The 17,198-nt window shown below is 44.2% G+C and overlaps 1 protein-coding gene across 1 annotated transcript; it reads right to left on the bottom strand.

Moving 5' to 3' along the window:
* Nucleotides 1-910: 910 nt before the first annotated feature.
* On the bottom strand, nt 911-16,243 carry LOC119401720 (uncharacterized). The gene is made up of 6 exons (XM_049419499.1): nt 16,030-16,243; nt 12,380-12,444; nt 8,488-8,652; nt 5,311-5,404; nt 3,137-3,199; nt 911-1,553 (listed from the first exon to the last, which is right to left on the bottom strand). Exons 1-6 carry the CDS (start codon nt 16,241-16,243, stop codon nt 1,333-1,335), a joined length of 822 nt encoding a protein of 273 aa, XP_049275456.1. The 3' UTR covers nt 911-1,332.
* Between the last annotated feature and the right edge of the window lie 955 nt (nt 16,244-17,198).

The following is a 17,198-nucleotide window of genomic DNA, read 5'->3' as shown; positions in this document are numbered from 1 at the left end:
CAGCTGAAGTTGTCGCGGTCAACGTCCCGAAATTGCAGTCAGCAGCGAGCTTTTTGAGAGCCGCTACGTATTCGGCCACTTTTTCGCCTTCCAGTTGGTCTCGCCGTTGGAAGCGGGCTCGACAGTAGACCTCCGATGGCCTTGGGTCATAGTGTTCTTGTAGCGCTGCTACGATGTCGTCGAGTCAACGGTTGCTGGAGTGCGTGGCTGAATCAGGGCACAGACTGTGTCGTATGTCTGCTCCCCACACAGCGTTAGCAGGTTGGCTCTCTTCATTGCTGCATCAGTGATGTTGTTAGCCTCGAAGTAAAATTGAAGGCGTCCAGACCACGATGACCATGATGAGCCGTTGAATTCGGGTAGCCGATTTGGGAGCCCGTGCGTAGCCATAGCTTGTAGCTTGTCAATATCGTTGCGTAGCGTAGGTCCAAATCCACTTCCTCGTCGCCACTGTTATGTCCGGAGTTGTCGTCGGCCCATAGACGTACGCGTGGGTCGCGGTAGTCTCAAAAAGCGTAGACAGCCTCGAACGGTTAAAAACAAGTTTATTCCTACTCGGATGGAGGCGGCAGCCGAACTGCCGGGGGAAACGATGGGTGGCTCGTTTGAGCCGAGCGCGGGAAGGAGAGGAGTCAACATCTGGAAGTAGTTTCAGCATCCGGTCCTTCGCGGGGCTCGCTCTTGACACAGGGAGTACAGGGAGTGCTTCGAACACAACAGTATGAAAATTGTAAAATACATGCTCAGCGCGTAAATCACACTGTAACTTTTGAGGACGTAAGATACTACGCCTACATAGGTACAACCACAAAAACATATGAAAAGAATAAAGTTAAACACGCGCAACGAAAAAAAAAAAGGGGGGGGGGACATGGTAGATGTACCCTACCACATCACATAAACCGTCCCTGAAAACCCGAGAACCCGCTAGGCAGCCAGAAAGCAGCAAATGAGTAGCCGCACTCGCGAAGCAAGTCTGACGTGTGCCCTCGCCATTTGGAAAAGAGATGTAGCGAAAGAACATCGCTTGATGGCGTTGTTAGGAGCAACGGGCATCGGGAACGTATAACTTGTCACCTCCCAGCCTCATTTCACATCAGTTCATTTTTGCTTCAATCTCCGCTGCTAACAAAACAATTTTGAAATATACATGAGGTACGAAGCTTGCGGGGCGGACTTGAAAATTTCTAGCATAATACTAACAGGTTAGAAGGGAGCAGGTGTGGGATCCTTTAAGTGAAATATGGAAGGTCACACAAAACATTAAGAAAAAGTTGAACGAATTCACAGCACATATGTGTAGAGACGCACAGTTAATAGTCACAGTGGACGTCACCCGAAGTGTAGCTCGGCCGTTGCGCACGCGGCCTTCCTTGTAGTGCTCAGTACCGGAAGCCAGCGCTGGGCATCTTCACAACGAGCGACTCCGACCCACGCTTGGATGCGCGGGGCCGGCCACGCTCTAGTCATTGCGGGAAGACCATTCGCAGCAGGAACAAGGATCGCTGGAGTTGCTGGTTGCTTACAAAGTGCAGCACGGGACCAAGCGTGTACTGCAGATAGGAGAGTTGAGAAGAGAAACCGTTTTAAATGGCTCGCAGGGGTGCCCTTACATGTATTTGCTTGCACTGATGTCAGCGCCGCCATATGAGCCGATAAAGGACATGTCATGTAAAAAAATAAAGAAAGCTCCCTCGTTGTCTAATATGGCCGCCATCAACACTCACCGCGCTGGTAAAGCCTTTTTGTTATTTTGCAGCGAAGTATCAGTGACATTATATGCTGGGTGTTTATAATGTAAGATGCACAGTTTTCTTCTCCATGTGATATTGTTTTATGTTAACAATGTGTACAGGTATTAAGGTACTGGACCGGGTAGTAGTAGCGGTAGGCTACGTAGTCGGCATATTTGCCTGGAGTTGCCTCAAAGCAACTTCTTGTCGCTTGTTAGGCGATTTGTGTATCTGCGGGTACACTGCCCTAGATAAGCTGTAGTGCTCAGTTATTTCGTGATGACTGACCATGCGGTCCTTATTTGATCGTATCTGAACGCCCGGGTGGTTTGTTGGCAAATACGCCAGCGGTGGTATGCCCTGTGAAAAATGCATCTGTTCCACATTATGCGCTCGTGCCTAGCGGGTTATCACACGTCACACGAGTCACGAAATAAATAATAGAGCAGTGCGAAACCGTGTTGCCCAGCTCCGACTTCTGATCCGCAGGCGAAGGCCATCAAGAGAGCTGAAGACGCTGTCCGGTCAACAAGTGAAAGTACACTCAACAAAGTTTGCAGAACACGTCTAACATCTCTGGGACAAGCACGAGCTTCTGCTGTTGTTTCGTTGGTTGACCTGCAGCACGGTAGGCCCAAACATGTGCGCAATGGTTGAGCGTAAATGCTCTCCAGCGCGCATACGTCCAATGCTTCACAGTACAGGTATGTTCAACCACATTTAGACTACGAATATTGCTAGGGTACAATTGAAGCAGAGGTGATTATGATGGAACACCATCTAGTTTCCTGCAAGAAGTCGAATGGCAAGAACAAAATTCTTGAGCTTTTATTGCAGTGCGGCGTTGTGTCTTCTTTACCACGATAGTCCACGGTCTATGATTCCGCCAGAGTCCGTGGTGTGTTACAGCAGGCATCGCTGTCGCATTAACGATGATCGGTTTCCCTGCCATCTGTTTCAGCGTGGATGCAAGCACTGTACTTTTAAATGCGAAGCATTTCTTAGCGAACGAAAGAAACCTTGAGAGTATCTATCTATCTATCTATCTATCTATCTATCTATCTATCTATCTATCTATCTATCTATCTATCTATCTATCTATCTATCTATCTATCTATCTATCTATCTATCTATCTATCTATCTATCTATCTATCTATCTATCTATCTATCTATCTATCTATCTATCTATCTATCTATCTATCTATCTATCTATCTATCTATCTATCTATCTATCTATCTATCTATCTATCTATCTATCTATCTATCTATCTATCTTAAGCTGTGGCCCATACTTGAAAGAGGTAGCTCTTTCGGCGGAAGGATACCAGCACGTGCATGCGGCACTGGGATTCGCTGGTGGTCTCGACGCGCAGCTCGAGGCGTGGATGCAACCACGACTCGCTCTCCACGGCCACCCGCCGATGAGGCTGGTACTCCACTACGCTGTACCACGTATCGACTTCACCTGCAAATCGCGACACAATTGCGATTACTCTATTTTTTTTTCTCGTGTCCGCAGTGAAGCGTGGGAGGCTGTGATCTCCAAGCCGGACCTGGTCGACCAGCGTCAACTCGTCGCCCGAGCCCGGCGGGCGATCCAGGCCAGAGGGTTCCTGGAATAAGGGACCCTCCCACCTTCACTCGCAAATATCTCTGCAATAAATGTTTTCTCTCTCTCTCTCTCGTGTAGGAATTACGACTTTCCAAATTGTCGTACTTGTCCGCGGTGCAATATTTTTTTTTACAAACTGTAAGACGCAGCGAAACAAGCGCGAACATTATCAGCGCTGATAAAACAGCAATAGTGAGAAGAGACTAAAATAACTTTCAGCAACAACGGCTTCACCCTGTGATTTGACGGACGTCAACTGTCGTAGCTTCTCTCGAGATCGTGGTCATCTATGTAGCTACGCGGAAATGGCAGAATACTGATACCATTCTTATGCATATGGCATATGCACAGACGTCATAGAGATGACTTCTATGGTGTTCTAACTAGCTCGGTGAAAAGCTGCGTGATATCTCAAAGCACTAATCTCAAGCAGAAATGTGGTAGGTGTGAATGGAACAATGATGTGGCAGTACGATATGGCACAGCTGCCGTCAAGCGATATCGCCTGAAAGAGGCAAAAGCGCTCGATCTTGGCTTCTGATCTATCATAATTTTACTGTGATGACCAGGAAGTTCTCGAATAAGCACCTTGGCGAACACCAATACAAATACTTATTAGGTCCGCAAAATACTCGTGTTCGTCAGTGCACTGCTGGAGGTGTAATGTACCTGCCAGCTGCAGTTATCTTTTCGTCCACTTTACTTTCTTCACATTTATATCCCAATTATTACAAAACATCCCCTATACTTTCCTTGGCATTATTGTCTGTTAGTTCTCATTCATGTTGTGCCTAACAAAGAAAAACGAGCCCTTAAAAGTCATATTCTTTCCTTCACTCATAGCAAGGGTTTCGTTCTGGCAGACTTGGTGCCTTCAGGTAGTATGCGAAGGATTATTGGTCAGCTGCCAGCACGTGAAAATATCACGTGCTACGTGACGCCAAAAGGCTGAAAAAGAGTGTTCGACACTCGCCGCCATGGCTGCGATCGGCGCTGACTAACACTCCTAGCTTCAAATGCATATATATATACCCTATAAAGTGGACGGGGGGATGACCGCCGCCGTGGCTCAGTGGTAGAGCATCGGACGCGTTATTCGAAGGTCGCAGGTTCGGTCCTTGCAGGTGGCCAGTTATCTTTTCGTCCACTTTACTTTCTTCACATTTATATCACAATTATTACAAAACATCCCCTATACTTTCCTTGGCGTTATTGTCTGCTAGTTCTAATTAATGTTGGACCTGAGCAAATGTGGCTTTGTACGCTTTGAGAAGACGCATCTGTGTACTGGGTGAACGTTTTCGTGTTCTTTATTTAGCTTTTTTTATAGTTCTTAAGACATACATACATACATACACACACATACATAATACATACATACATACATACATACATACATACATACATACATACATACATACATACATACATACATACATACATACATACATACATACATACATACATACATACCCATGATAAGTCGGTTAATCGCGTTTCCTATTTCGTGAATCGTATTACCAATGTAAAATCAAAGGACACACAAAAGGATGTAATGTAATGTCAATGTCTTTTAAATGCGGTCCCGTTAAGTTTTGTGCTGGTCACGCATGCTTCACAAATATGATGTCCGATTCGCGTATTATCTGCGCAACGTGGCCCCAATATATTTACGACATTTGCATTCCAGTGGAGCTAAAAGCCTTCACGTTAGATTGCCCTTGTCTTAACAGCTTTTCTTGACAGTGGGCACATGGCATGTTATGTCAATAACAGTGTCAGGGTGCCCGCGTAGCTTTCTTTTTAAGCAAAAAAAAATATATATATATATATATATATATATATATATATATATATATATATATATATGTATTGCTGCGAGTGCTTTTTTTGCACTAAGTACCTCTTATCGTTCGGTGCATTGCGGCCATGCAAAAGAACATAAATAATAGTGCCCATCTCACCTATTAAGGGAAGCTCGTAGGTAGCTCGGTAGCGCTTTCCAACAGACATCTGCTTGCCATCGGCTTCGAAGACCGAGCTTACGAACGGCAGCCACTGCAACGATAGGGGGATAAAGCAACTGATTAAATTAGGATCCATCGAGTGTTCACCAAGTACCACGCTGAAGCTTAATTAAAATGAAAGCGTATTAGGATGCGGCTCCACAGTCACACAAGTAGTAAAGCACGGCATGAGAGCGGCAGCGAAGAGTGAAAGCTACCTTCGTGGTCCGTATGGATGTTACGCGGCATAAAAGAACAAAGAAATGGGCGACAAATGATTGTGCAGAAGCACACGCTCTGTGTTCCACATTCGGCTGTCTTGCATGCTTTAGCGGCGTTCGTAAACGGTCCTTCATTTTGTGTGTACTACACCAGCTATCCTTCATGCAGCGCATGTGTAAAACCTAAATAATTATATTACGTTCCCGTTTTAGAGCGCAGCTCTTAGGCGCCTGTTCCTACGTTGAGCATCGTCCCTTGTTCGCTGTCCTCGCATGCGCCTGTCTCGAGCCACGCGACGCTCTTATTTTGCCGGCTGGATTACCCTGGAACGTTCGCCTCCGAAACAGAAAATAAAAAGAAAGCATATAAAAAACTAAAATATGAAAAAATGAGAAGTTGATTTTATTTTTATTAATTGACTCTATCAACCCAAGAAGGGGTCATTACAGGAGTCCGATTAACGCAGAGAAAAAAGAATCGATTCACAGTTTCTTTACAGGAGAGAAAAATAAAAACAATACAAATGTTGAAGGAGAACTCACACAGAGCATTGTTTTCTAAATCGTACAAATAATAGCACGAACATCAAGTTGTGCCTACATTGTCGAGCAGTTGCACAAACAATCGCACAAACAATGGCAGTAACTGTGACTTGGGTCTACATTGTCGATATACGTAAGCATATACGCCCACACATACACGTCGCATTCCGGCCGCGGCGGCTGCATTTTCGACGCAGGCGAAAATGTTTGAGGCCCGTGTACTTAGATTTAGGTACACGTTAAACAACCCCAGATGGTTGAAATTTCCGGAGCCCTCCAACTACGGTGTCCCTCATTACCATATTGTGGTTTTGGGAGCGTTAAACTCCAGAAAAAAAAAATACGCTCAACAGACATGAACTGCCAAGTTTGCAAAATATATACCCTTAATTTTTTTTTTTTTGACAATGACATACAGACGTTAGTTGCACAAAAGCGCCCAGTTGTTCGTTCCACTCATTACTTTCTCTAGGAAAAAAAAAAGTTTTTTTTTTCCTTTTGGTTTTCTATATTTCTCTCGTTCTATGTCCCTCTCTCTCTGTGTTCGTTCTCTCGCCTTCTATCTTCACACTGGACAAATCGGCGCAAGTGGTCTGGGAGCGAAGCGAAAGATGAAGAAGAGGACCAAGACGAAGAAGATGACGAAGAGAGCACGTGTCGGTTCATGTTGATGATAGTTTTCGGATTCAGCAGACACATCACGCCAGGCTTAAACAGCTGCGTTGTTAAATACAAGTGACCTTGTTATGTAAATACTTTACAACACATGCCACTGACGAATTGCAGCCACTGACTTCACAAGGCGATGTATCCATTTAGATCGAATTTTGAAGCGACAGATTCGAGATATCCACCCCTAAAGTGTGCGACGAATAACATAAGCGTTTCAGCTACTTTTATGCCACAATGCACAAAACGGCGTTTTGTAAAAAAATATATTAAGTGGAACAACGGTGTATTTTAACCTCAAGTATCTCGTAATCCTCGCCCCCCTCAGATTTTATTCCAAGGGTTTATGGCTTTCCAGCACAGCGGCTACAGTTCGTCAGCTGAAATGTATGCTGTCAAGTAACTAACATGAAAAATTAATTAGTAAATTACAGTTAATTCGTTAATTATGTGCATAGGTTTTTTATGTCCGTAATGACCGTTGGTCGGAGTGACCAAGCTCAAGAACTATATGATCGTGCTTCTCTCACAGCCGATCTTAGCAAATATTCTTTATTGTCTAAAAAAAAAAAAAAACCTGACACCCTGTGCACAACAGTGCAAAAGCGTTTGTTTGGTGGTAATAATCAAAGCGGAGACGCGTCAGCGTCACTCATTTGCCTGAATCAGCACAACTTCCGGGGCGGTTATATCAACTTTTCAATGATAAATGAACGTGGATAAAGCGTTCTTGGTTCGATGGCGCCTCCCACTTATTATATATAAAGACAACGAAAGTTATACACATGATAGCATGGGCGAGTAATTGTGAGCGTCAAGATGATTTATATAATCGCTGTAATAGTAGCCGCTTTTTTTTTTTTTTGGAACGAGTGCCGAGTGACACTCCTTGCTATCCTCGATCCAGACCACCTGTAAGCGCCGGTGTGAGTTGTCCAAAATTCCTGACATAAACTTCAAAAATATATAAAAAGGATGAAATGGGTTAAGCTAACGGTTGTATATATGATAGAGTGGGCATCAAGGTATGCCATAAATTAAAATTGGAGTAATACAATTAGTAGAAATTCGTATAGACAACAATTAACATAAACGCTTCGGCAAACTAGTGGGACGTTGGTGGTTGTGGTTCAGGTGAAGAGTTACATTTTAAGGCAAAATCTTTACATGCATGATCAAACGAAAAAAAGTGACTGTCGGCGTCGGTGTCAACATGAACAATGCGAAAAGTCACGTGATCAGAGATGACGGCCTGATGACGTCATCATGTCGTCGCCGATAGCCAAAATTTGCGGCGTTATTGTGAAGTCATCGTGACGTCAGTATGACTTCCCATGAGGTGAATGCACGCGATGATTTTATCACACGAGATCATCGCATGGTCAGAGATGTGCCGGGCCCGGAGGCGGTGCAGTACCACGACAGGTGCAGAGAGCTTGCAATGCTTCCGATCCTGGAGGCAGTTAAAAACCACGTTAGTAATGGCAGAGAGCTTTCGGAGGATGGGGGGGGGGGGGGGGTGGGGGGGGGGGGGGGCGAGGAGTACGTCGACTAAGAAAAAGAAGATGGCTCACAGTTCATCTCAAGTTTAACAACCCAGTCAGTGCGAGTGCCACTTTCAGACCGCTAAGTCTTGCATTAGGGTCGCTTTAATTTTTTATAACTCAGACATTTCTGGTGACCCTGTACAGTACTGGCATACCTTACTCATGTACTCGGATGAGGTGACAAAGCGGAAGGCGTCGCTTGCGCTGGCCTTGAGCGTGATTGCTTGTGAAGCCACCCAGCGGTCTTGGTCCACCTCGTTTTGGAACAGCACGGTGAAGCCCGCCACGCACACCGCAAGCAAAGACACCCAGCCTTTGGCCTGCGTTAATACGGAGCAAGAAAAAAAAAAGGGGGGGGGGATAAGAAAAAATATATGGTATATATATCTTTCAGGGAAAGGGACCTGGCAGTTTGCTGTAGCTAATTACCTGCAGAATTGGCAGAACTGTTTAGCTCCACTGAGCTTTGCAGACCCTTTCCTTGTGTGCACAACTCGCCTAATGGTTGAGGAATATCATATCGGTAGAGAGGAAGCGCGTGCGTCAGCCACTCTTCGATTAACTTGTATAAAGAAGACACGAAATGACTAAACACTCATCTCTCGCGTAGACCGCCACGTGTGCCTGATGGACAGGTGGCGCTACCATACCTGAGCATACTGAGCATGGCTGTTCTTTGTGTTTTTTTTTCTGTAGCAAGAATTATAGCTTAATAGCGTTTGCTGTCGGGCTAGTTGGTGCATAGCTGAACTTCAATTGATGGCGCAAATGTTATGGCGCTTGTCCGTGTCTTACGTGTCTTCTACGTTCCTGTCTTAACATTTGCGCCATCAATTGAAGTGTAGCAAGAAATATTTAATTGAAGCAGACAAGGCAACAGGCCGAATTCAAAGATAATAATAAAATAAAAGTTTTTGCTTTTTCGAGCTTGGTGACGCACAGGTCACCGCCCCGTTACGAAGGAGACACTTATAGCATCCCTCCATGCATGCGCAGGTAAGTTTTTGTGCCTACTTTCTTCTGCAGCCCCCCCTTTCATTTGATAGTCGGCGTTTGTGTTGTCCCGTTCTCGTGACCGTGTCTTCACGCCTTACCTTCTTTAATGATGAATCCTTACCAAATAGCTTAACTTTCTCTCATAAATTTCGAGTTTATCGCTGATAACAAAAATATGCGGTTTCATTGCCCTTAAAAACAATTTGAGCAAGTACTTGAAACGTGACGCATTACTAGTAATTGGAAAGACGTGAGAGTTATTCCTGCTCGCAAATCCGGTGACAAGCACTCTCGAAAGAGCTACCGACCCGCAACAATTACCAGCATATCACGCAAAATCATAGAACTGGTCATTTTCTCTTACGTCGCTAACATTCCAGGGGATAATAATTTTTTAAAATAAAAGTTCAGCATGAATTCCTTAAAACTCTTGCGTGTGAAATGAAACTATTGGGCTTCTTTCCTAATTTGCTGTTTTCTCGACCAGGGGTTCCTTTTGTTTTAGGTTTGTTTCGAAGGCATTTCACACATAACTCACAAAGCCCACACTGCGCTTGCTCAGAATAAAAGTTTATTCTTCTTCTCCTTACAACTCGTTCTCATTTTGTAGCAGCGAATTACATTAATTACTCTTATTCTTCAGTTACCTCGGGTTTATGACAAGGCTCAGTAATAAGCAAGAGTTACTTTTCCGAAATGACTTACTAACGAACACTACTTTTTCCGTTAGGCTTAATTTTCACCGATGATTCGTTCCTTCAGATAAATTAACACTCAGTAGACTCAGCCATTTTGCATTCTGCCATAAACAATATGAGAGCTTTCAGCTAAACATACACAACTGCAAAAGTTACGCGTGCATGTCGACAACACATTGTTCACTCAACCTATCACATTAACGGCACTGATTCGGAATCTCTGTACTCACAGGAGTACTTAGGCTTGCACATTTCGTATGATTTATCTTGGAAAACGCATATTGATAACGTAACTAACAAACCTACGCAGAAACTTTCCTCAGGCTTGTGTACCTCTCATGTTACAGCTGGGTGATTCTACGAGAGATCGAACATGCCTGTCCGGTCGATATTTTTGTTTTGTCTGGAATTTTTATACGTTATGTGGGCACATTCAAAGTGCACGGAACCGAAAATTTTATTTCCAAGAAACGCTCCCAGTGTGCCAAAAAAATATTTGAAGGGGGCGGCGCGGGCGTCCTTTTTTTTGCTCACTGCAATAGTTTCGAATTTCACGGCCGAATTCAACGCGAACTATAGATGTTGTGTCTAAAATTTTTTTCTGCTGATTTTAATACGCGTTACTGTGAATTATATCCATGCTTTCTTTATGCCGTCCTCAAAAGGAATAAAAAAAAAAGGGAAAATAATGCCAAACACAGCCCAAATTAAAAAAAGTATGCTAAGTTTGGTGCGCCTTGGCGCGTTTCCTATTTGACACAGAAACTTCAAAACAGTGTCACGCATAGAAAATAGCCTTTGCGACATTTCTGCGGAAGGTCGTTTTCCTACAGGCTGCGCAAAAGAAGAAAAAAAAAATAGTTAAAGAAGCGAGTTTTTTTAAGAAAGTTCATTTTCAAAAAAATAAGATAAGAAATCTCCGGTCTCACTTTTGACGACAATTGTTTATCGAAGAGCACTTATGGCAGTGAAAACACGGTTTTAATATCATATGTCCTCATTTGCTTTGTTCACGAGATATAACGGGCCAAAATGACCCTTGCTGTGTATGCTCACTTCAGTGCGATTGATGGTTGTCATCAGCTTGCATAGTGCGTAAATCTACAGTTCTAATTATTTTGCTGCAGCTAAACTTTGCTCTGGTGTCTTGTCGTTAAGAAAAATGTATTATCAGATTTTGTTTGTGTCTAGCATGTGCGGGGGTGGGGTGCTGCCGCCCTAACTTGTTTGACTTTGGGATACCGGTCTCGAATGAGTCATAGACTTACAGGTGGCTCGAAACCATGCATCGCGTTTCATTCTCTCAAACCATGATCGCGCCGCTAATGTTACAGCAATGAAAGCCACACATTGATTACTTAGCCTTACGCATCGCCGGAAAGCTTTTCTCCTTTGTTTATTTCATAAGTTTCATTATAGCAATTGATATCTCAAAGATCGTCTGAGACCATCGTACGTATCCGCCCGCACTGATCCCATTCATGAAGCAGTATACCATTTTCAAACACTAAATGCTACAATCGCTCATATATTCGTAGTACATGCTTATTTTAGAACCACCTTAAGGTACACATAGTGTTGTCGTCACTAGGGAAGTTATCGTGCCTTTTGAAATGCTGTAGCAAACATGTTGTCAATAACTGTATAACACTGTGTTCTTTAATCATTTGCGTGGTGAATGCCATTAGTAGTGTATGTTCTGTATTATTCTCGCTTCCGTATTGCATTTATTAAAATTGTACCCACTCGCCTTGCCTGAAGGTCTCGAAGGTAGCTAAATAAATAAATAAATAAATAAATAAATAAATAAATAAATAAATAAATAAATAAAATGTTTGCTCAGAGTTCAGTACCACGGAAACGAAATATTTTACACGAAGATAACACGTTACACGAAAGGTACACGAAGACGGGATCATAATGCGACAAGGTCAGGTATGATTAAATACGTGTAGCGAGATAACATTAGAGAGAAAATGACGTTCTTAGTAATTCCTTATTTCTTTTTTTTTTATTCCCTAGCCCCCGTAATGCGTGCTTTCTCTGGCACGGTTACTGAAAGTACATGAGACGTTTTATCAAGTAACGCAAAGTCGTGCTCTTCTAAGGCACACCGGAATAGGTCAGGTCGCTATCGGCCTGCATTGAAAGCGGCGCAACGTCTGAAACAAATAAGAAAGAGCCACGTCACTAGCTGCGCGTCACCAAGGTGCGTAATTCTGAACGTAAATCTACACAATTTGTACAGCGGCAAGTTTACAGAATGGCGGGCAAAGTGATCGCAAGGTCGAAATGCATTTGCATCTTAACGTACTGCCAACAAGCACGTGGTCTGGCGCAACGATGCACTTACCATAGCGCTGACCGAAGCACCGCCGAGAGTCTTCTGGCCAGCGATGTTTGGATCCGGTTGCCATGCTGACCGCAAAAGCGCGGTTTTCGGGCAGACCAGGGACAACCGGTCAAATGCGCAGCGTCGCGCCGGTGCACTCAACGAGGCGCGTCTTTTATCGACCTGCTGCAGTCCGACATTACCTCCGACAGTTTTTCACCCTCAAGTGTGTTGAAAAAGGTGACACCTTTTATTGACCTCTCTAATGCAATGAAATGTACCCTCAAGCCGTATTACTGGCAGATTTGTCGATCACAAACGTCTTTTATTTAAATATTGCGCGTCCAACAACGCTTACAAACTATTGTGGAAGAAAGAAATTGCAGCACAAGCTGACTGATTTCTACTGTCATTGTCAATCGAAATAACGTAACGGCAACTAGACGAAATGTCGCCAGCGTTGTGAAAACGCGCCAAGCGTCTAGACGCTCTAGCCTTCATGATGGAAATTCTCGAGGAAACCATCGCAGTGGCCTCCCGTGGGGAACTCTGGGCCACTTTTTCGTATTGCGTTGCCATTTGAGCTGCCAGGAGCTCTTCTTGTGTGTTGTGGACTCCTAGTGCTAAGAGTTTGTCATTTGCTGCGCGGATGGTAACCCAAGGACTTGTTTATGCGTTTGTGTAATGATGGCGCCATGTGTGGCTTTTCCCGCATCTTGAAGGTTTATATTGAATTGAAGTGAATTTATTCTGCAACAAGCTTGCGAGGATGACCAGGCGAAAAAGCTGCATTGAACAGCTTGAGGGGAACCTGGACACCTCATACACTGGGCGGCTTCACAACGGTCAAACAGAAGCACACGGTATACATAATGCATGAACTAACTAAAAGAGTGAACAACCATGGTCCGAATTAATAAACAAGGTTATCGTGGAGACATTTAGCAGAGTTGAAGTGAAAAAAAGGCGTAGCGATGTAGACATAGGATAAGAAAAAGCAGAGGAACTTATGGCAGCACTAGCACTCACATAAATATGTCGCGTAGCTTTTTTAGCGACAGAACAGATACATTGAGACCATTTTCTTTGTGTAATTGATTTAGAACTGCCTGCAAGCAAAACTGTGGCCTTTGGTCACCGTAGTTAGTTCTGTTCGTGTTAACAATGCAAGGTTATAATTGACGTAATTTATAAAAATGAATATGTTGCTATGAGGATTCCATTTGCGTTAAAGCGTCATCATTCTTAATTTTTCCAATTCTGTACATGCGACAAAGCCTCTATCTGTACAACGATTCAATTATAGTTCTAAGCTTTGTAAAACAAGGAGAGAAACAAAGGGCAAAGATATGGCGCCCTGGAGACAAGGCGTATTGCTCTTTTTTGCAATGCCATCAGTTTGTGAATGTTTTCTGCTGAAGCCGTCCCACAGACTAGAATTCGGTATTGAACTGAAGAAAGACACATCGAGTAATATGAAAGCATATTAATGGATGTAGGGAGATAGTTACAATGACGACGAATAGTACCTATTGCTCTAGATAATTTACTAAGTGATTCAGTTGGCAATACCATGACATAGTTTCGGAGGAATATACGCCAAGCGATTCGAAAGACTGCAGTATTTCTGTTTCAGTGTTGTGTAATTTAATGGGGGACAGTTGAAGTTGCTTATTACGTGGACGAAACAGCACTGCCTTTGTTTTTTTCTACTTTAATCTTAAGATAATTACTTGTCGCCCACGTGTGTATATTTGCAAGCGTCTTATTGGCTCGATTTCACATTGCAGAACCCGAGTCACCACCAAAAAATAGGCTTGTGTGGTCTGCGTAAATTACGCACTTAGCAGATGCATCAACAGTGGCTATGTCATTGATGTATAATATGAGGAGATACGGACCCAATATGCTCCCTTGCGGGACACTTGTTCTTATAGGTTTCAACTCCGAATAATCTCCTGCTGCCGCTACAAACTGATACCTGTGTTGAAGGTGGGACGTAATAAGAGAAGGAGCTACTTATGCAATGGGGCTAATAACAAAGGCGTGCACTAGGCTGATTAAATTGACTCCCTTCATGCTAAGGTGGTGTTAAGTACTCTCGATATGAGCCTCATCGTGCGCTGGACGGGAGAGTTCGAATAGCGAAGTATTCAATTCAATTCCAATGTTCAGAAAAACGGCCTAACCAGTCACAATCAAATTGAAAGTTTCCCACTCCGCAAGTGAAACATTGTCGTTTAACTATATTACATTCAGAATATAGAATAAAGCTTTCATAAGCTAACACACCCACAAAGGTGACAAGTTACAAGCCTTGAAGAAAAAGGGTATCGTCTACTCTCAAACATATATACAGCAAACTAACGCATTTTATGTGCATACAATGTACGCAGATAACTATAATGTAAGTATATTAATGAGAACTAACAGACAACAATGCTAAGGAGAGCATAGGGGATGTTATTTGCAGTAATTATGTTATAAATGTGAAGGAACTAAGGACGAAAAGATAACATGCCGCCGGCAGGGACCTAAGCTGCGACCTTCGAATAACACGTCCGATGCTCTACCACTGAGCTACGGCGGCGGTCATGCTCCCGTTCACTTTATCGGGTATATATGTGCGTTAAAACCTAGGAGTGTTAGTCAGCGCCGATCGCAGCCATGGCGGCGAGTGCGGAACACTCTTTTTTTCTGCCTGTTGGCGTCACGTAGCACGTGGTCTTTTTACAAGCTGGCAGCTGATCAATAATTCCTCGCATACTACCTAAGGTATAACTACGAAAAAATGCGCGAAATAAACAGGGACAGGTAAGACACACGCACAAGCGCAGCTTACCTGTCCCTGTTTACCTGTCCCTGTTTATTTTGCGCATTTTTTCGTAGTAATGGCGTACCAAATCGCCTAATGCTCAGTCCGTCTAAGGTATAAAGTCTGCCAGAACTAGGGTCTCATTCTATCTATCTATCTATCTATCTATCTATCTATCTATCTATCTATCTATCTATCTATCTATCTATCTATCTATCTATCTATCTATCTATCTATCTATCTATCTATCTATCTATCTATCTATCTATCTATCTATCTATCTATCTATCTATCTATCTATCTATCTATCTATCTATCTATCTATCTATCTATCTATCTATCTATCTATCTATCTATCTATCCGCCTACATATGGGTGCTCTCGTGGTCAACTCCCTAACTCGTATAGATGAAAATTGGGATAGCAGGGCATAAGCGTATGACTGTTATGCAGGTTTAGTGGGTTGCGATTTCTTTCAGTTGAGGCAAGGCCTCTGTCCGGGAAAGGAAGGAGCCATTTTAAATGCACACGAAAAAAAGAACTTTATCACACAAAAGAAAAGAGAAGGAAAAAAATACAAGTAACTGAAACAAATAGACTAAAGCTCAGCCTAGGTTAACGATATAGCGACCGATGTACTAAGACTTCTCAAAGTTCCGCAGAGGGTATCCAAAAACGAAAACATTCACCGGTTGTGCGATGCTTGAGTAGATGTGAGCGGCGGTCTCGTTGTGGTGCGGCGCTTGCGTTGGCGGCGAGGGCCCTCGTTGAGCGGACGAGGAGTCAAGGCGTCGCAGAGGTCGGAGCAGGCAACACCCTCAGGCACAGGTTGCGGGCGACCTCCCGGTCCACGTACGCAGCACGAAGGTTGGTGGTAGACACTCATGCCCGTCCCGTGGCAGGCAACCGGCAGCAGGAATCCGCTCCCCCAACCTGGACGGCGACGTCTGCTCCACACGAACTGGAACCAGCTGGTCGGACAGCGGGAACGCCTCGTACCCACGAGTGCCCGTTTCCGAGGACGTCTGGAGACCCTTCGACGCTGTCGGGCCCTTCGTGTTCGGCTCCATAAGCCGACGACACTGACCCTGGCACCAGCGTGTCCTTCTTCCTGGCTCCATAGAGAAAGAAAAAAGTTTCTTTCTCTATGCTGGCTCCCCGATTCCGACCGCCTCGCGTTCGAGCCCGTTGTCGTCTTCCTCCGTCTGCCGTGCCACCATCCCATTGGTTCTCGGCCGATTTCCCTCGTCTGCTTACACGTGCCATTCCCCGCCGACGTCGTCCTTTTCAACGCGCCGCACGTGTCTGTTGCGTGGTGCCTCTGTCGTGTCTCACCACCGCGTTTGCAGCACTCGCGACACCATAGCACAGCACCGAGTACACCGCACCGTCATACTCGTCTCACACTCACTCATCACAATGACGAACATCACTGTCCGGTTACATGAACAACGCGAGAATACTGCCGCGTACGTCATGAAGCCCTTTCCTCCTGTCACGTGTGGCACATACCCTTATACAACGGCCCGCGGGTAGCTGGTATGCCTCACAGGTGATTCACAGCTTATATCTACCCAGAAACGGCGAGAACATACATTGGCAGTTTAAAGGCCGGAGCGTTAAGAAAATGCGGAGTCGGCCGCGTTGACGCGACGTATGCAAAGAATAAACACCAGGATCCCAGCCGGAAGCAAAACCAGGCATTCTGCGTCGCATTCAAGTATTCTACCACAGAGCCACAGCTGAGCTTGAAACTGCTTTGGATAAAGATCCTATGCAGGCTTCATGTCGCTGCAGCGTGAATCGTGGTTGCAGTGCTGGCTATTTAATTTTATTACAAAGTAATAAACATTACGTATGCACATGATACAGACATCATGTCGGATTAACGTCGATTGTGGTTCCAGTGTTCGCTCCGGTTTTATAACCAGTCTAACAAAGAACAAAGATTACATATGCACTCGTATGACTCAGCACGCTATATTCAAGCATTGCTCTACCCCCAAGAAATACGATAACGAATGC

This window comes from Rhipicephalus sanguineus, chromosome 1 (assembly GCF_013339695.2).
Source record: "Rhipicephalus sanguineus isolate Rsan-2018 chromosome 1, BIME_Rsan_1.4, whole genome shotgun sequence".
Classification (NCBI taxonomy): Eukaryota; Metazoa; Arthropoda; class Arachnida; order Ixodida; family Ixodidae; genus Rhipicephalus; species Rhipicephalus sanguineus.
The sequence above is the reverse complement of the archived record's forward strand: the minus strand, read 5'-3'. Positions and strand labels throughout refer to the sequence as shown.

Excerpts from the sequence above, each read along its gene's own strand:
- LOC119401720 (XM_049419499.1), bottom strand. The coding sequence starts at position 16,243 with ATGGAGCCGAACACGAAGGGCCCGACAGCGTCGAAGGGTCTCCAGACG. Across the intron at positions 12,445-16,029 it reads ACCACCAACCTTCGTGCTGC|CATGGCAACCGGATCCAAAC; the intron begins GTACGTGGACCG and ends TTTTGCGGTCAG. Across the intron at positions 8,653-12,379 it reads GTGCTTCGGTCAGCGCTATG|GCCAAAGGCTGGGTGTCTTT; the intron begins GTAAGTGCATCG and ends GTATTAACGCAG.